Source organism: Molossus molossus, unplaced genomic scaffold (assembly GCF_014108415.1).
Source record: "Molossus molossus isolate mMolMol1 unplaced genomic scaffold, mMolMol1.p scaffold_m16_p_4, whole genome shotgun sequence".
Taxonomy (NCBI): domain Eukaryota; kingdom Metazoa; phylum Chordata; class Mammalia; order Chiroptera; family Molossidae; genus Molossus; species Molossus molossus.
Genome location: NW_023425377.1, coordinates 105,562,960 through 105,583,112, shown reverse-complemented (window position 1 = coordinate 105,583,112; position 20,153 = coordinate 105,562,960). Strand labels below are relative to the sequence as shown.

Here is a 20,153-nt window from a genome sequence, read left to right as displayed (position 1 = left end):
CTCAACAGCTGGTAGACATTTAGTAAATACTAGTTTCAGAAGGGAAGTGTTATTGAATGCAAAATGCTCATCTCAGTAGAATCTTTCAGAAGCAGGCTTTTCTAGGAGGCAAGGGACTTGAATGCGAAAAGGTCTGAGCAGTTCCGAAAATCCATTAGTCTGGATTTACAATCCAAAGGCAGGTACAACAGATGCTGAAATTACGTATTATGTCAACATAATATTTCCCCATTAAATGACAACCAACACCTTTTGTGATAATCAGTGTGTTATCTCCAGTGGAATAGAGGTCATATTTCTTAATGTCTCAGGAAGCTCATGTGACCACATTTTCTGTTTTACAGTGAAGCACAACTTCCCTGGATGACACTGTATGCTTACCTGTGGCTGAAGAAAGCTCCCATTCTCCAGTGAAAGAAACTACTTTCTAACAAGCTCACACTTATAAATTAGTTCATTGAACCAATTTTCATCCCCATCTCACTATTGCCCCCACATATCTATGACTTCCTGCCTTCTAAGACAGCAGCTAATTTTGAAATTCAAAGAGAGTCTGTGGAGAAGAGATGTATGAAGGCATGGAGTAGACAAAATCAGAGTTTTAGAAAAAAATCATTGTTCTTTTATTTTTTATTTTTTTGGTTAATCCTCACCCGAAAATATTTTTCCAATGATTTTTAGATAGTATAGAAGAGAGGGAAGGTGGGAGGGGAAGAAAGAGAGAGACATCAATGTGAGAGAGACACGTCGACTAGTTGCCTCTCATGTGACCCCGACCAGTGCCAGGGATCAAACCTGCAACCCAGGTATGTGCCCTTGACAGGGAATCCAACCCATGACCCTTCGGTCTGCAGGCCGACGCTCTAACCGCTGAGCCAAACTGACCAGAGCAAAAAACTGTTTGAATTCTTTTTGAATAAAACTTTGAGATGGGGCCAGAATCTTTAACAAGAAAAATCCCCCCTCCCTTAACTTTGAACATTTGTCTTTCTCTTGTTTATAGCTTTTAAGAAAAGCATATTAATTGTCTATGTCCATTGGTTATACATACATGCATATAAGTTCTGTGGTTTATCTCCACCCGCCCCCCACCCCCACACTCCCTCTTCTGAGGTTTGTCAGTCTGTACCCTACCTGTATGTCTCTGGGTCAATTTTGTTCATCAGTTTGTTTAGTTCATTATATTCCACAAATAAGTTAGATCATGTGATATTTGTCTTTCTCTGCTTGGCTTGTTTCACTTAGCATAATACTCTCCAGGTCATCTCAAAGGATAGGAGGTCTTTCTTTCTTACAGTATTCCATTGTGTACATGTACCACAGCTTTTTTATCCACTCATCTACTGAAAGACACTTGGGTTGTTTCCAAGTCGTAGCTATTGTAAACAGTACTGCTATGAACACAGGGGTGCATATATTCTTTCTGATTGATGTTTCATGCTTCTTAGGGTATATTCCTAGAAGTGGAATCACTGGGTCAAATGGCAGTTCAATACAACAAAGCTGGGGAGGGGGAGGGGGAGGGGGAGGATGGGGCAGAGGGTGTCAACGGGGGAAAAAGGAGAAATATCTGTAACAAAAACAAATTAATAAAAATAATTTTTTAAAAAAACATAATAAAATTAATTTAAAATTAAAAAGAAAAGCATATCAATACTAAAAAGGCTAAACTGTACAAAATCCATTCATTTTAGATTGCCCTATACTCTAACTACCAAGTCTGTTCTAACCTATCTTAAAATTCACTCGTAAGGTTCTACACCTGGAGAGATTCAAGGGCATGGCAAACTATTACATGTTACTGAAACCTCGAGAGCAATCAGTGACAGTGATAAGAAACATTAATTTCATGAGTGAAAAGCTCTAATGATACCAAACGAGGTCTACTTTCGTCTTCATATAAAAGATCAGTATTAAGCTGAAAGACTTGACTTGCGCTGAGAAATGAAGCAACTGGCTTGAATGAAAGGAACTCGAAGAAATGCCAGCTAGCTACTGACTATTAGTATGGAGAGTCAAGTGGGCGGAACAAGGCCTCTAAGTGTCAAAAGCAAATTCCTAGGGACACATGCCATTCTGTCCAAGGTGCTCCTACTACGTTCATCCGTCCCAGGAATGTCCCGAGGAGAGCCTTTGAAAAAGTCTATCAGGATATAGACATTCAGGAAGAAAACCCTACCTTGAATTTTACACAACTAATGGGAATGCATCTCGTAAGAAGTTTCATGTCAAGCTGTGAAATCATGGAGGTTAAAAGAAAAAGAAAAAAGCCAAGGTAAACTGTCACAGGGAAAAAGCTCCTAGTTCTTTCATTGTGTTTCCTTCAGGAGTGGGTAAGATTAAAAAACTGGCCTGGACTTTTAAAAATGTCAATGTGATGAAAAAAAGGAAAGGAGAGAGGGAAAAAGAAAGGGAGATGGGGAGAGAAAGGGAAAGGAACGGAAAGAAAAAGAAAAAATGAGGCTAAGGAGTCATGACAACTAAATACAACGTCTGACCTTAGACTGGGCCCTGGACTGGGGAGAAGAAAACAAAGGCGAATGCGGAGACACTTGTGCAAGCCTGGACGCGAGCTGGGTCTTAGAGAACAGCACTGTGTTCACATGGGCTTTCTGGGGTGTGACACTTACACATCAGGTAAGAGAATCTTGTGTTCTCAGGAGAATGATGCTGAAGTGTTTAGGGATGAAGTGCCATGAGCGTGCAATGTACTTGCAAATGACTCATCTGAAGGAAAACATATTCTAGGCACAGGATGGATGTTCACTGTACTATTCTTTCAACTTTCCTATAAGTTTGAATTTTTTTTTTTAGTAAAAATTATGGGGGAGGGAGAAAGGAGTAGGTAATTCTCCACCTGGAAGGATGGTGAACGCCACAAGCCTTCAGGTGGGAAGAGCCCAGAGGAGGCTGGAGCTGTTTAAACCGATGCATGCTGGTAAGCCACACACGTGGATCAGAAGCTTGCATTCAGTTGCTGAAAATCAGCTGCAGAAAAGAAAACACTGCATTTACTAATCTATCTAAAACTTTCCTGTGCCATCACTAAGGCCCTTGTGTAGGTGCTGAAGGTACAACCCTCTTAGTAACATGAAAATCCATTATATCTTGCATATAGACAACATATATACATAAAATCAAGAACATGAAAGGAAAACGTGTTCTTTTACCTGGTAGAAAAATTATTTTTCCCAATTATATCTATTCTACTTGAAAATACTTTCATCTTCCCCCAAAGTTGTCTATGTACCTTGTTTTCGGTTAACACTTCCATTCTGTTGCTTCAGCCTGTACATGTACATGTAATTTCTCAATGTGCTTCTCTGAAAGACTTCTATGACTGAGATCTTCATACTGGTACTCATGCTGTTGTGCCAGGTGCCATTTTAAGTTATTTCAGGTGAGTGCTACACAAGTAACACTCCCTGCCCAACCCAACTAGCCACTATGAAATGCAAATATCTTTACCTTTTAATGATGCAAAAGGAAGAATATGACTATCAGAATAATTGTAAATAGCATTTAGGTAACCCCTTGAGAGTGTATGAATTGCTTTCATATACATGTAACTTCTTGGCACAGATGTAACAATGGAAGAGAACAAGCAGGAAGATGGATAAAACAGCTCGCTGGCTGTGATAAGTAAACAAAGGTTATGAGTGACTACAGGCATGTTGAACGTTTACAACCAGCTATAAAGGAAAAATTCCCTGTTGTGTTTTGTCAGAGATGAACAATTAGTAGTACTGCAGAAGGGAATGCAGTCTGGTGCTTTAAGCTAACAAAGGAAATCAGGCAATTCTCATGTCTTTTTTTAACTAGGCCTTGACCTCCCTGTGTTCTTGGGCAAATCAATAGGCCCTCCTATCAATTGGGGTTGGAGCCTCTGACCTTGCTCACTGGGGTGGCCTATGAGCTGGCAAACATCACTGAAAATTCAAGACACTATTGATAATCACATATTACTGCTTGTCTGCATCTCCTTAGAAAGCTGCAGAGCATGACCAAGACCCCTGATAGATTATGCTTCTTGCTTTTATACTCGTGAAAGGATATTCGTGCATCAGAACTTGGAATACAATACTTTAAAAGGATCCTGGGAACATGAATGCTTTTTTGATTCTCCCTTATGCTCCCTGCCCCAATTCCAGGCCTATAATAAGGGTGCAACCAGTGGTAGAAGGCTGGGAAACTTGAAGGCTCACTAGCCAGATCCCTCTGCCGTGAATAACAGAATGCTCTTCAGAGGGGCCCAGCCTGACTACACTAACTATGCCAACATCACTACGCTTACGCTTGTCATTTCTGGGATGCCAATGGCAAAATGACTTCCTAACTTTGCCAAGATTTTAAAAAGAGCTAAGGAAAAAAAACTTCCCAAGATGCTGCAGTGGAGAGAATAGCCAACTCCCCCCCCCCCATATTAAATGTGAAGCTGAAGAAAATACATATAAAAATGACCACGTTAAGGCAGGCCTACAGAGATACTATATTCTGCTCCACTCTGCCACGTGACAAGCTTTCTCCAAGTGGTAGCTGAGTTCAACTCAGGCAGAAAGTACTAGAAGCCATTTGCTATACATCAAGTTGCATTTTTTACTCAAGCTATTATCAGAAATAAAGCTTATAGGTTCATCTCCATCTGTCTGATTTCTCAATTGGTTCCAGAGGGGAAGGAAGTATTATTTTTACTGCATCCCTGAAATCGCACATCATCTTCCTGGAAACTCTTTTCTAGCACTCATAAACCCAACCCAGAAACACCACAGCATCACCAATGACTCCACAAAGCAGAAGAAACCCAAGAGGGCCAGGGGCCATGGCCAGGCATGCATTTCCTATGAGGGAAGAGCCTAGATAGGTCTGCTGCCATTTTTTAAATTCTGAAACTCTCCATGGAAGAAAAATAAATGGTGCCCGGCAGCATGATTTCAGGCTGCATTTTTATTATAGGGTTCCAGTATAGATCACCAGAACGGAGCCTGAATGAGCTGCCTGATGTCAGAGACAAACACAGCATCACAGAACACTGTTAGGTAATTTTTTTTAACTACTACATATTTATATCAACATAAGATGCCTAAGCCTTTGTCCTCCTAGGCATCTTTGGTAATGTGTTTATATTTTATTTTCTACTCATTCCCACCTCACTTTCTAGCATTTCAGACTTCTGGGAGCACTAGTATACTGCATCTATTTTAAAGAGTTAAGTGTTCTAAGTATAGCACGAGCTCCTCTAACAATGGCTCGTTGTTATGCTCAGTCTCATCCAAGCACATATTTTGAGGGGAAAACAAACCTGCATGAGGGGATGTGGAAATGTGAGAAAAGCCCTCTCCAAACACAACACTGAAGGTTTCTTGCTCAGAAATGAATCTCTAGGGAGAGGAAACGCTGCCCCAAGATGTCCCCTCACCAGGAAGGAGCACAGGGCCAGGCCAGAGAGATGCTCTGCAGGCCCAGGGGAGTCGCCCGGGAAGAAGGCAGACGAGGTCCCTCAGTTCCCGTGGGTTCCTCCCACCACAGCCGGGGGGGGGGGGGCTCCTCTCATTTCCACACTACTGCTTTTTGTTGTTCCTTCGCAGGAACAATATGGCATCATCATTTCCACACAAAGATGAAGAGAATGATTCATTAAGGATGAAATTTTGGGGAAAATGATAACCTTTAAAGCCATGGGTCAGGGTGTGCCACCCTGCACGACTTGGGGAAATTTGGAAAGACTTCGATCACAAGAGGTAAGATGAGATGAGATGTGTACAGGTCTCAGCCTCAACTGGTGTGCAGAACTACAACACTCACAAAACAATGCAGAAGGACTGCAACCAGAAGGGAGGGATATGCTGGTGGCAGAGGAAAGAAGTCAGAGAGGTGTAAAGATGCCTTTCCTGGCCCATTCTGAGTGTCTGAGTCATCCCCATTCACCGCCTTAGCCATAGTCCCCAACTACGTGGTCACATTCTCTGTTGCCTTCTATAAAGTTTCAATCTTAGTCTCAGCCCAGAATTTAGGTTAAAAAAACAAAAACAAAAAAGACTGTTCTAAAAATTGACTATGGTAAGTTTGTTCTCAGGAAGGCTCGGGGTTCAAATTTACTAACTCTGTGGTCCAGGAGCCCTGAAGCTAAGAGATAAACATGAAAAATGGCCCTGGCTTTGACCTGGAGCATCTGGCAGAAACCAATGTAAAAGCTCTTTAGAGAGACTTGCTTTTACCCAGCCACAAGATTCCTAAAATAAATGCCTGTCAAACGTGACTCCATAATCCAAAATTACAAAATACACAAGATCATGTACCATTAGCCAGAATCAGTAGACACACACACACACCAAAAAAAAAAACAGGATAGCCTAGAACTTCAGGTAATAGAATTACTAAATACAGACTATGAAATAAGTAGATTTGTAATTACTAAGGAAATAAAGAACCAAATACATGTACAAGATATAATATATTTTCAAAAAAACAGGGGACATTTGGGCTATTTCCTGATCTTAGCTATTATGAAATGTGCTGCTATGTACATAGGGGTGCATATATTCTTTCTGATTGGTGTTTCAGTCTTCTTAGGATATATTCCTAGAAGTGGGTTCACTGGGTCAAATGGCAGTTCCATTTTTAATTTTTTGAGGAAACACCATATTGTCTTCCATAGTGGCTACACCAGTCTGCATTCCCACCAGCAGTGTACTAGAGTCCCCTTTTCTCCACATCCTCGCCAGCACTTGTTTTGTTGATTTGTTGATGACAGCCATTCAGACAGGTGTGAGGTGGTACCTCATTGTCGTTTTCAGTTGCATCTCTCTGATGATTAGTGACGTTGAGCATTTTTTCATATGTCTTCTGGCCATCTGTATGTCCTCTTTGGAAAAGTGTCTATTCAGGTTCTATGCCCATTTAAAATTGGATTGCTTGTCTTCCTTTTGTTGAGTTGTAGGAGTACTTTATATATTTTGGAAATTAACCCCTTACCAGGTGTATCATTGGCAAATATGTTCTCCCACACCGTGGATTCCCTCTTCATTTTGATGCTGGTTTCTTTGTTTGTACAGTAGCCTTTCAGTTTGATGTAGTCCCATCTGTTTATTTTTTCTTTTATTTCTCTTGCCCTAGCTGATGTATCGGTGAATAATGGAAACAGCCCAAGTGCCCATCAGTAGAAGAGTGGATAAAAAAGCTGTGGTACATTTACACAATGGAATACTATGCAGCTACAAGAAAGAAAGACCTCTTACACTTTGAGACAGCATGGAGGGACCCGGAGAGTATTATGCTAAGTGAAATAAGCCAGTCAGAGAAAGACAAGTATTACATGATCTCATTTATATGTGGAATCTAATAAATACAATTATCTGATGAATAAAATAGAGCCAGAGGCATGAAAACATGGAAAAGACAGAAAATCTCAGAGGGAAAGGAGGTGGGGGGCGGGGGTAGGAAGATATTAACCAAAGAATTTATATGCATATATGCATTACCCACAGACACTGGCAATAGGGTGGTGAAGGCCTGAGGCAGGGCAGAAACCGAGAAGGGGAGGCAGTGGGGGGCGCGCACATCTTATAATATTCTCAACAATAAAGATTATTTAAAAAGACAGGAGAGATTTAATAGAGAAAAATAAGATATCTATAAATGAAAGGTACTCTCATTTTCTGAGTTAGCACTTTTCCCCTCCCCGGGTTCAGGTCTCTCACCTAGCGGATACTGTAATAAGCAGCACACAATCAGTGTCAATGCTGAACAGTGAGTGCCTTGGTGTGTGTATAATAAGCACATGGATGTACATCTATAAATATACAGGAGTGAGCAAAAGTAGCATTATAATTATTTTTATTTTATTTTTTATCCTCACCCGAGGACATTTTTCCATTTTTTGTTCAGATAGAGCAGGAGGGAGAGGAAGAGAGAGAGAGAGAAACATCGACGTGAAAGGGACACATCGAGTGGATGCCACCCGCACGACCAATCAGAGCTGGGGACGAACTGCAACCGAAGTACTTGCCCTTAGCAGGAACCGAAACCGGGTCTCTCCGGACCGCAGGCCGACGCGCTAACCGCTGAGCCAAACCGGCCAGGGTGGATTATAATTAATTGTATTACTTACTTGTATTACAACTGTAAACCTACTTTTGCCCACCCCTGCATTACACATTCATTTAATAGTGTTAATGTTCTGAGATATATAGACACATATACATACTTTCAAAATAATAGCACCTACTTCTATCAGATTTCCAGCAACTCCAACTATGGTGGAACATAGACTGGAAGCTGAGCATTAAACTGGGGGTGGGAAACCTAAACTCTAACTAATGTGATTGGAACATTCAGTAATTGTGTGACTTGGGCAAATTACAACAGCTGTCCTCTCATCTGTAATTTAAAGGGACTAAACTAAATGATTTCCAGGACCTCTTCCTACTGTACTCAGATATGGTTTCTAACCAGCTTTCATACCATCCATGTACTTCATTTTGTATGACAGGTCTCTACTTAGAGCCTTGTTCTTATTTACATTAGCAAATATGATCATCTGACTTTCTGGGCTAGAGCAGATCGGAAATAATAACTGAGCAATGAAAAATGAGCAAAGGATTCCTAGAGTCAAATATGCTGAGAAAAGCTTTTAAAAGGAGGTGAGAAGTCTATGATGAAACCGTAAAAGAATGGCTATCGTTAGCCATTTACTGTAGGATCAGATAGCTTTCCACACCTCAATCACCCTTGAAGGCCCATTACGTTACAACACTAAGCCATAACTGATGCTGCTGATAATCCTGAGTAATCAAGAAAAGGTTAGCTTATGTTCAATTTACCCTACTTCAAATCAGGCAAGTATAAAATGCATTTTAGAAAGAGTTCTGTAAAAGAGGTAGAAAAATATCAAAAGTGTTTTAGACAGCTGGAAAATTCTTTCAGATGGATTCCCCATGCATGTACATGTACACGTGCAATTATATAGAGAAATGTTTATTAAAGGTGTTATATGCATGTTTTATGTTAGGTACTGTCAAGTGGCCCAGGAAAGATCCATGAGTTGCTTTTTAGAACCTTATAATCAAACACAGAAAATGCTATAAACAACATACATAAAAGGATAGCCCATCAACTGTATGAAACAAATATATACTGATACACAGAAGCATTATAATTATTACAGTTAGATTTCATGTGGGGAATATTGCATGTAAGACTGGCAGAGAGGCGGGGGAAGTGAAGATGGATGTGAAGAGGGAGGCCTTCAAGAATTCACTGAAAGCTGGAAAAAGATCTGTGGCAAGGAAGGAGTCAAATGCTTCCCTTGTGAGGGGAGGTGAGGTCATGCTGCTTACTTCATGTGAAAGTCCTTCATCAGCAAGTCTTCTGAGTTCATGGCAAAACATCCAGTTAATGACATCGTAAGGCAAGTTTGGGTCATCAGGGAGTTCAGGAACTGAAAGGGAACCTTCCCACATTTGTGTGTATGAGCTTACAGACACACCTCTTTTAAAGAGCAAGGGTCATGGGGCAAACCCATCACCTCTGGACCACCCTACTCTTCAAGTGAATAAAGGAGAACAACATAAAAGTGCCCGGGAGAATAACTGGCAAGATTGAAGTCTGAGAACACAATGTAATTATAAGTTCTACAGATTACATTAAAGCAAATCATTGGAATGGAAAAAAATTTTAATAGAAAACTGTCACATTGTGTCTCCTTAAATAACGAAACATCATCTAAGTGTGAACAGAGAGGTGAATATAGATCTGATTATAATGTATGCATTTAAACACTTTTCCCTGTTGCTGCTTTCCTGAACTTCTATTTTGCTGAGAAGCTATGAGTTAAAACAACTTTTGTAATAATGTTTAGAATTACGGGTCAGGAAAGCATTTCAGCCTGATGATGTTCTCTGAAACCAGCCAAGTGTTTCTAAATCTATTAGGTCCTTCAAAAAAAGTTATTACCGATGTCTGCTCTGTTCAGAGAGCTAGAATATTCAGATTTACCTAGCTTTGAAAAAACCCATCAAAATAAATGTAAAAAATAAATTAATCTCAAAGTACTTTATAAAAAGCACTCACATTATCATTTCTTTAAGGGACAAGATCCCTGACGGTGCAACCTGCAGACATGTTCGAGAACCAATCTCCAGTGTAAAGCGCGGTGTCTGCATTGTTTATTCGTTCCCAGAGGGCAGGCATCACACCAGATTTATTCACATCATATTTCCCCTCTTTATTTTCCTTCTTCTTGCTAATAGTGTTATATACTCTTGGGAATAAAAGAAAGTGTTACAAGATGAGGTAAACAACATTTCAGTTTTCATTCCACAGCTGCCAGGGCCAATTCCAAACCTTTTTGATATGAAAAGCCCCAAATGCTTTTTAAGATAGGATGATCCTGAGACAAGAGAAGGCTGATCCTGAGACAGAGTATTCCTGTATACATGTGTGGAAAACAGTGTTTAGAGCCCTTTCCCCAGTTCTGGAAATAAACAGCATTTATAATTAGTAGGGGGTTCCATGTCACGTGCAGATAAGAGATTCCAGACAAGCAAAATAAGGGCAGAGTCACTCGTTTCTAATTAATGTGACTGTGGCACAGTCTGAAATGATCAGAAGTTACCTATTGGCCACAGCTAAGCCACCTCTCAGTGGGCAGCAGCAGAAGCAACAATGTTCTCTTCACCTTCTCCTACACAGGGATTGGCACCAAGAGAGGGTACTGGTTTGAAATAAGAAAGAGTGGGTGTGTGTGAGCGAGCAGATCTGCACGTGCATACATTTCAAATGTACTGTATGTCTGGCTAAAATCACACCATTACTGGAAACATTGGCAAATTATGAAACAAATAGGTTTGTAAATCCCATGACATTTTATCACACAGACATATTTTCTACTTCACATCCATAGACCAAGTATTGCAAGTAGAGAAATTAAAACGACATGACAAATAGAAAATAACTAATTCTAAGCAAATAGCCTAGGATCCTGTGTATAGTTCTATAGTCAACTAGTTATTTAAGAAATTTGAAAAAATTGTGTTATCAGAGTAAGAGTTGTGTGTGTGCGTGTTTAAACTAGGGCAAAATAATGAGTGAGGCTGAATCCCTGTCACAAAAACAAAGAATGCTGTCCTGAGTTTAGCTGTAATCCTGCCTATAAGCAAAAAATGGGCTGAATGACCTTTTCAGTCTGAAGATTTATGATGGAATTCCATATAATTCTAAAACTGAAGGTAAAATATGAAGATAAAAGACCTCTGGTCCTAAGAAACATTCAGAAGTGTCACAAATCAGAATGTAGGGGTGGAGAAGGGTGTAAAAATGAATATTTTATCTATAAACACAGACATTTATATATGCATATAAATTTACAAATAAATACATAGCCTAACTCAAAAGCAGCAAAGGAACTCTCCTGAGGCTCAGAGCCGTCGTGGGGTTTAAAGCCACCTATCGCCCAGGGGGCACTGCAAGAGGCAGGACCTGCAAAGGGGTCAAGAATGTGAACTTAGAAGCCAGACCACATATTCAACACAGAGATACTGTAGGTTCGATTCCACACCACTGCGACGGAACAAGTAATAACCTTTTTGCTGGTGGAGGATCTTGCCTTCAATTTGTAAGACAACAACAAACACAGAAAACCTGCAACATCTGTGAAGCTTAATAAAGTGCCGCACAATAAAATGAGGTATACCTGTACTGGATCTGATCCAGCTTCTCCACTTACTTTCTGATTGGAATAATGATAGGAACTGTGCCTCACAGAGCTGTTTCGAGAATACATTAATACATAAAGAAAGCACCCGAACAGTGCCTGGCACAGAACGAGCTCTCAGTAAATAGTGGATTTTGCTGCTATCATTACTGCTCACCAGGCAGAAGAGACACCAGATGCTGGCAATTTAAAGTCAAGGCTGTGAGCCCACTGGGGTAGGCAGGTAGAGCCACAAGCTCCGGTAGTCGGAAAATCTGCCACCAGCTGGAGGAGCTTACATGGAGGAAGCCACCCACCTCGTGCCATGGGTGAAAAGAGAGTCTTGAGAAATCAGCGCCCCTGGCTTGGGTGTGGGGCTTGGATGTTGGCACTATCCAAGGCTGTGTGACAGTCGGGGATGGAGAAATTAACATAACCTGTTTGTTCAATAAAGCCCAGTGGGCCCTGGCAGAGGCCACTATGAGTTCATCCCAGAGATACCTCCACAGTCCAGGGTAGAGTCTTCAAGTGGAAAATCACACTGAGCATTGAGCAGAATAAAAACAAATCCACACCTGGACATATCCTGGGTAAAACTATCAGAGAAAAAACAGATTACCTACAAAGGATGCAGCCTTCTCATCAGCAGTAATAGATGCCTGAGGACAATGGAATCATGTCTTCAAAGTGCTGAGGGGAAATAACTGTCAACTTAGAATTCTCCACTATCACTCAAGAGCTGGGGAGAAACAAAAGTGAATGGAGGCACAGGAGAACAAAGCAAGTGCACCAACCAGACTCAGAAGCGAGAGATACTAACAGGCAGGAAAGAGCACCAAAAGGAGAGTGGGATATAAGAAACTGTTCACTAGAAAAGGAAGAAATCAGAAGGGAGCTTCCTCAACCTTCCACAACCCAACCTGAAAAGCTGCCTTGACCAGTGGAAGGAGGGGCACATCTTCCCTGAGTTACAGCAGGACAGCTGTCTGTGCTCTGGGGACACCCCCTGCTTTCTCAGGAACCTGACTCCATTAATAAATTCTTCTCCTCTACACACTATTCCTTTAAAGCTAACATTTAATTGTTGATCAAAATATTACACGCCCGGCTGGTGTGGCTCAGTGGCTGAGCATCGACCCATGCACCAAGAGGTCACTGGTTTGATTCCTGGTCAGGGCACATGCCCAGGTTGTGGGCCTGATCCCCAGTGGAGGGCATGGAGGAGGCAGCCAATTGATGTTCTCTTTCATCGATGTTTCTATCTCTCTTTCTCCCTTCCTCTCTCTCTCTCTCTCTGAAAGTCAATAAAGAAAAAAAATATTTAAAATAATATTACAGGCATGTATCTCAAAATAATGTCTAATGAAAACGAGCCACTCCCACCACCCTCCCCTGCTAGGACTGTTTCCTGGCAGCAACCACCTTCAGATCTTTGAGTTGTCTTGTCTGGTACCTATCTTCCTATTTTTAAATAAAATGCTGTGCCAGGGGATCTTTGGAAAATCCATCACCTGCTTGCCAAGGCTTGTGGTCATTTGTACTGTGACAATCCTTCCTTAACATGGGAGAAAGACAGACTCGATCAACTGACCCAATGATACAGTGTCCTTGTTTTTAGAACATGGGGCCACAAGACTTGGCCCATTCCATTCCCAACAGATCGTTCATATGAGTTACAAGGTGAGATATTTTGCAATACTTTTATATCCTACTCTGTTTCATAAGCATTTACCCATACTTTACTATATTTCTATTTAGGAGCAAAATACGCTGCTCCTACATGCAACTTCGCAATAAGCTGAGTTACACTGAAGTCCAAAGTGTCAGGTTGGTAGGCAGGTCGGTCACTTCACCCCCATGGGGGAAGGAAAACCTACCAAGTTAGTAAGCTTACGTATGAATGATCTAGAATGTGGATGAGCTTATTCCACCTAAAAGCAGGGTAGAGTGGTGCTACAGGTGGTGGATGGGTGTGTCTGAACTGTTTGGACTCGGGGGAAAAAAAAGAAATTTCATCACCAGAAGGCTGAGAAACCAGTAGTGGTAATAACTGATTGTTAATATTATTTTCATATAAAATGTTTTAAAACTGTGCTGAAAATACTTTTGACTGGAGTGTTCTAAGTCTTCCACTCATTGCCTTATTTAAAAAAAATAAATAGTAAAAATCAAAATAAAAAACCAACAGACCAACCTAGGACCTAAAAAGAAAGGCCTCCCCTCATCTGTGGCCAAAGATGTTCCTACAGCGTACTCTTACATTCCTTTTTTCTTGCTTTATCAATTTAGACCATGAGTTGTAGTCATGGTAGAAAATAGTTTAGTTCTTTTATTTCTCCACATCCCAGTTACAGCAGTTTTTGTTAAATCATCACTGGTGCTTCTTTCATTATTATTACGTGTGTACATTTCTCTGCTGAGCTGTTAAGTACACTATGACTGCATTTCCTTCCCAGAACGTTTAGTTTTTCCTGGAGTTAACAGGTCTCTTTCATTTGCTTCACTTTTTATTACCAATTGCTTATTATTCTCAAAGACTTCAATTTATATGTACATTGTCTTTTGTACACAAATATTAGATACCTGCTGTTCCCTCCCCACCTCCCTTTTCTTCTTGAAACCCCCTCCCAGGGCCTCGGGCCTGCTGCAGAGCGAGCAGTCTGGAACCTCTCCATTACCTCAGCAGGTTCCCATGATAATGGAAATTTTTTGAGAATCTTCCTGTCTGAAAATACCATTATTTTATTGTCACACTTGATTTATAGTGCTGGGTACAGAATTCTAGGTTAGAATGATTTTTTTCCCTAAGATTTCTCTAAGGCACTGTTTCCTTCTCTTCTAGCTTTAAGTGCTGCTTTAAAGAAGTCCAATGCCTTTCTGATTCCTCGTCCTTTGCATGTGACCTTTCATTTCTTCTGTGTAAGTTCCAGTACCTAATCTTTATCCCTGGCGATCCGACACTTCATGATGACGTGCCTGCCTGGGAGACTATTTTTACTCCACGCTCTGGGTTGTTGGCAGGCCCGTTCTGTTTGGAGGCGTGTGTTCTTCAGTTCTGGGAAATCAATCTGTGTTATCTGTCTGATAGTTTCCTCTTGTCTACTTTCTTTCTTCCGGAACTACTATTAATCATATGGACATCCTGGATTGATCCTCTCATTTTCTTTCCCCCCCATACTGTCTAATTCCTTGTGTGTGTGTGTTATACTTTCTAAAAGACTTGCCTGACTCATCTTCTAACTCTTTGGATTTGGCCAAGGTGGGGAGGAGGGGCATCATAATTTTAACTTCTAAGAGATCATTTTTATTGTTTGTTTTTAAAAAGTAGCATTATGTTCTTATTTCAAGGATGCAGTTACCTTCTCTATTTCTCTAAGAATATTTATAAAAGCTTTTACTTTTTAAAGTGTTCTTTTACCTTGTGCATTATCTGTTGCCTCTTATTTATTTTAGTTTTCCTTTTACTTTTGGCTTTGTCCATAATGTTGAAGAATTTCCTTAAATGTCCGGTGATTTTTGGCTGTCAATTTATGTTTTAAAGTAAGGTACTAAAATGTTGATTAAAATTCCATGTAAATAGCCTGGGCTTGTTGTCTGGTGACCTTCACTCTAGGACAGTCAGGTGAATAGGTAGCTCTACTACTGAAACACCTCTGTGTCCTCGATCCTCAGTTCTTCCCTCTAGGGACAGGTCATTTTCAAACAAGTTTCTGAGACTCCTTCTTGGGGGAGGTGAAGGAGAGGAGAGATGGCCATACCAGGTTGCCTGAACTCCAAACAGGGCAGGGAAAAAGACTGGATAGGCCCTGGAGTTCAGAGTGCAGAGACTGTCTGACACCTGTGCCTTTTGCTCTGCCTGAGGTCTTCAGGAGAGGTGTGTCACCAGCTGAATTTCTCCCAAAATTACAGATCTCTGTTGGGGTGGTGGAGCTGCAGAGAGTCAGGGAGAGGACGGTAGGTTGAACTGCTCTGTATCCAGACTGAATTAATGGCCTTGTTTTCACCTCCCTCTGGCTGTCCATGATACCTGGAGTTCCCATCCTGACCCTTTCTGAGGCTGCGTAGGGCACACCATCTCATTTCTCACTACTGTCTCTTTCTGCAGGCTTTCTGTCCCTATCTTGGGTTACAGTGAACCCTGCTCTGCTAAGTCAGGTCCTCCTCCATCTACTATCTCTCATGCACTCTGGTCTTCTCTCCTATTCTATTGGAGGTTTATAACTTTTAAACTCTTTTACCATTATATCAGTAAAATTTCTTTGGGGTGGACAGAGAGATGGTTTAAATGTTTATGTTCAATTTGCCATATTAATCAAATGTCTCTTTAACTGCTCTTTCTTCATTGGCTCCTCATAAGCATTTTAAGAAAATTACTTTACTGCAGTAAGAACCCATAACATAAGATCTACTCTCTTAAAACACATTTTTAAGTGTCCGTTACTGCTGACTATAACTCACCAGCATTTAGACATTCTCAAGCTTCTTCAATATTAAGGAAATCAGGACAAATAAAAATTTCCCTTGATGCCACGTCTCCTTTCACCTCCTGCCTTCCCTTTTCCTCCACAGCCAAACTTCCTGAAATGGATGTTCACATCTCCCCTCTTCAACACTCCTGAATTTCCCGATCTACCGCCACTACCTGGCACCCCCATCACTCCACTGAACTCAAGCATTTGTCACTGAAAAACTGCCTTTTTTCCAACAAAAACAATCTCTCTATAAACAGATACTCTATGCTGGAGGGAAGGACAGACAGACACCCTATACCTGTCTTCCCTCAGAGTGACCCAACAGCAAGTAAAGGTGACCTTAGACATTATTTGCGGAGATGGGAGTTCTATACAACAAAAAACACAAGTCAGGAAAAAGTTCTGAGACAGAGAAACTACCCCAATACAACCAAAACCCTGGGTGCAGTGGGCACACAGGAGGCACTGCTCACAACTTCCACTCTGGACAGTGATGGAGAAAAGTAAACCTCTGTCTCTATAAGCCTGCCAGTGCTCAGCTCAACCAGCTTTCACTTGTATTTACTGTTAGAGAGTATGGAATTCACCATGACAATCCTCCCACCCGCCTTCACTACCACATATACATATTCCCTCCAAGGATGGCAGGAAATGCCAACTCCAGCCTATACTAGATGTCCTGGACAAACTAGGAGCCCTTTATTAGCACCAACAGTCACAATGTTCTGTCTATCCTTTTCTTAAAAATTCAGCTATGAAAATATATGCTAAAAATCTTGCTGATGTGTAAACTGGACTCATTCATTCCGTGGGCTTAAGTGAAAATGAGTAGATAAATGAGTAGTTAATGTATACTGTGGTTGACTTTTTTCTCCATTTTGACCACTTCTTAATTTTCAACAACCACAATCATTGACCTTACATTGTAATATCATGTGATATTACATGATATAACTGCTGCTTCCTTTAACTAGAGCCCTCTTCCTTCATCTGCCTAACTCCTACCTGACTTCTCAGATAGCTCAGACATCACCTCTTCCGACAACTCTTCCTTAAGCAACCACACCCCTACCCCAGTTTCTCATAATAGTCCTTCTACTGAATTGTGTCCCTCCTCTGGGTTCCAAAACCATGCTCCACCTATTACTCTCCCAGGAGTAATCACACAGAACTCTATTTGCTTATAAGACACACCTACCCAAATAGTCTTTGAACTCAAAGGCAAGGATCACTGCTCATCTTTATTTTCCAGTTTGTAGCACAGTGTCTGGTATTTAGTAGACATTCTAAAATGTGTGTGAAATGAGTGAATAAATGTATGAATAAACAGATAATATTTAGGCTTAAAAACAGAATTATAGAGATGGGTCTTTAGAAAACATTTAGTCCATCCTACTTCATCCACACTTTCCTAAACAAGTATTTCCTAAGAGCTGTGCCAAGATATTAAAACATAAAAATCATTATCTATGTTCAATAAAACATAAACATTTTCTAATATAAAAAGAATTAAATAAAAACCTTACCGGCAAAGTTCCAGGCAGAGATGCATCAAAAAAAGATACCAAAGAATTTGGAGGTGCTGCAAAGTGAACTTGAGATCCAGAGAAGAGTTTAGAGTTGGAGGAAATCTGGGCATGAATTTCCAAACCTACCACGGCTGCCCACTTGTGTTCACTAAAGAGAGAGATATAATGGTTAAAAAATCGTGAGATTTGTCACCATGCATAAATTTCTATGAGCCTAAGCCACAAATGTTAATTTCCTATTTGTTTTTAACTTATTAAAAGTTTATTTCCTTACATTAAAAAATGTGTCATCTTGTATTGGTGATTAAATAAAAACCAAGTCATAATAAACACCTACAAGACCAGAAAAATAAAATTCATTTACAATGTGGCACAGAGCTCACTGTACAAACAGTAAGGCGATAGAGAAGGAACAATTTGACATCTTAAAACAATTTAGAAATGGTATCAGGTGGCGCCTGCTTGGCTCACTTCAGTGAAAAGCAGCATTTTCTAAATTAACTGTCCTTCATCAACTAATCACTCAGCAAACAAAGAAAATGGATCTTGCAAACATTTTTAGAATTAACATCAGGATTCTACTACCAGAGAATAATGGTAAATAAATAGTTGCACATCTCATTAACGAAAAAGAAATTCTGTTATGTTTTGAATTCATTTTATAACAATGGTTTGCAAGTAAAATGACCAGAGTGATATGGATGTAATCGATATCACTACTAAATGATATTCTCCTGAGAATTTTGTGTAAAGGAAAACATTAAACCATCAGATTTGGCTTTTTTTTTTGGTTCCCCCAAATCACTTTCAGTTCCCAAGTTCTAGCTCTAGGTTCCTTTGCTTGTTTATTTATGCTTGATTGCTATCAAATCTAAAAAGCTAATTAAATGCTATATTCTCTCATATCTGGCTAATTTTCTGTTGGGTATCTATTAACATTCCATACACACGTCTCTCCAGGTTCTTAATAAGTGTCCCTCTGAAACCCATGTATTCTGGACAATTTGCAGATAGCCTTTTAACACATATCCTCTCCATATTTTATTCCTATCCTTCTCCCAATACATTTTTTATATTATCTAGACTCGTGTTTACATGTATTGGATTTTGTTTCAATCATTTCACATATGAAGTTCTAGATCTATAGTATTCTGAGATTGACTTTTTTTTTCCCGCAGTTTGGAAGCAACATGCAAAAGCAATGCCAACCTGACTATCCCAAAAGATTAACAGAATATTAGACATGTGCCTTAAACTTACGTATTTAAAATGAAACTAGCTGAGTCTTATTTAGTTAAGTATAAACAGCTGCTCAGAAGATATCCGGCAAAAGAAGCAAAGTTCTCTACACAACCATAGGGGAGATTTCTTGTATTGGCTGCATCCTCTCAGATCTAGACATACATGTTCAACGTGAAACGCCTTCACAGATAGGTGGTGTTTTCTGACTAATGACATTAAGCCACCACTATCCGGAACTTGTGGGTAGACTCCCCTTTCTACCTCTAAAACACTGCTGGCCCACAGTGGCGCTGTCAGCTATAAAGATCCCGCTTCTACTGCCACAGATCCCACTGCTGGTACTGTAAGGTGACTAAATCCACTCTTCTGTCTGTGTAACTTACGCTGCAAGAAAACACCTGCGATTTTACACTTGCGAATTCCCCCCAAATGTCTATTTGAGGGGAACGGTTTATGTGTAGAGGCGAGGCTAACAAAGGGGACAGTTTGTACTTTCAGGGCTGCAAGTTACAGCCTAGCACCCTCCCGCTCAACAAAACGTCGGAACTGAAGGCTGGGCTGAGCGGCCACCATCTCCCGAGTCCCACAGCTGCACCTCACACTGGCGTGGGCAGTATGGTATGAAATCGTATACCCTTTCCTCGGCTTCTGGGCCGTGATGAGGGGCTGCTGAGCCACTGAGCTCTGTCCCCTTTTCCCGCTGGACCTGGATCCAGTCGGAGCCCCTCTTCCGTGCACAGAACCGCGGTCAAAGCAGGTTAAAGCCCAACGCCTTCCAGGACAGCGCCAGCGCAGCACGGGCGCCGCCATGACCCCTTCGCCGTCCCGGTCAGGTGACACAGCCGCCCTCTGCCGCGAGGGCCTCTGGGAAGCGTAGTTCTGGAAATACGTAAACCTCTATAGGCTCCGACCGGAAGACTTCTATTCCCAGGGAGCACTGCGAACCCAAGGCTGCCGGAACGCTGGTGGGGAGGGGAGGGAAGGAGAAATAGAGGAGAGCTTAGGAGGGTTTCCGGTTTTCCGAGGTCGGCCTCCTCCTACCCGGGAGTTGGAGAGGTTTGAGGCTGCGAACAGGTGTGTGAGTTTGAGTGACAGCAGGTGGTGAGGGGGCTTCAAAGCTGAGAAACGGCCGGGATTCTATACCTTTCGAACTGAAGTCAATGACCTTGACATAGCTCAAAGACTTCCTGAATTCCCAAACCCGCTCGTTTTCTCTATCTA

At 41.0% G+C, this 20,153-nt stretch overlaps 1 protein-coding gene across 2 annotated transcripts in view; it reads right to left on the bottom strand.

Annotated features, from left to right (window-relative positions):
• GATB (glutamyl-tRNA amidotransferase subunit B) overlaps window positions 1–19,772 on the bottom strand; it is a 72,592-nt gene extending 52,820 nt beyond the window's left edge. The window contains exons 1-2 of one of the 2 annotated variants that reach the window (XM_036241152.1): window positions 19,567–19,772; window positions 17,688–17,838 (exon numbers count right to left, since the gene is read on the bottom strand). In XM_036241152.1, the coding sequence (XP_036097045.1) occupies window positions 17,688–17,838; window positions 19,567–19,742 (327 nt within the window). In that variant the 5' untranslated portion in view covers window positions 19,743–19,772. The remainder of the gene's footprint in view (window positions 1–17,687; window positions 17,839–19,566) is intronic. The other variant, XM_036241153.1, reaches the window with a different exon arrangement.
• Window positions 19,773–20,153: the final 381 nt, after the last annotated feature.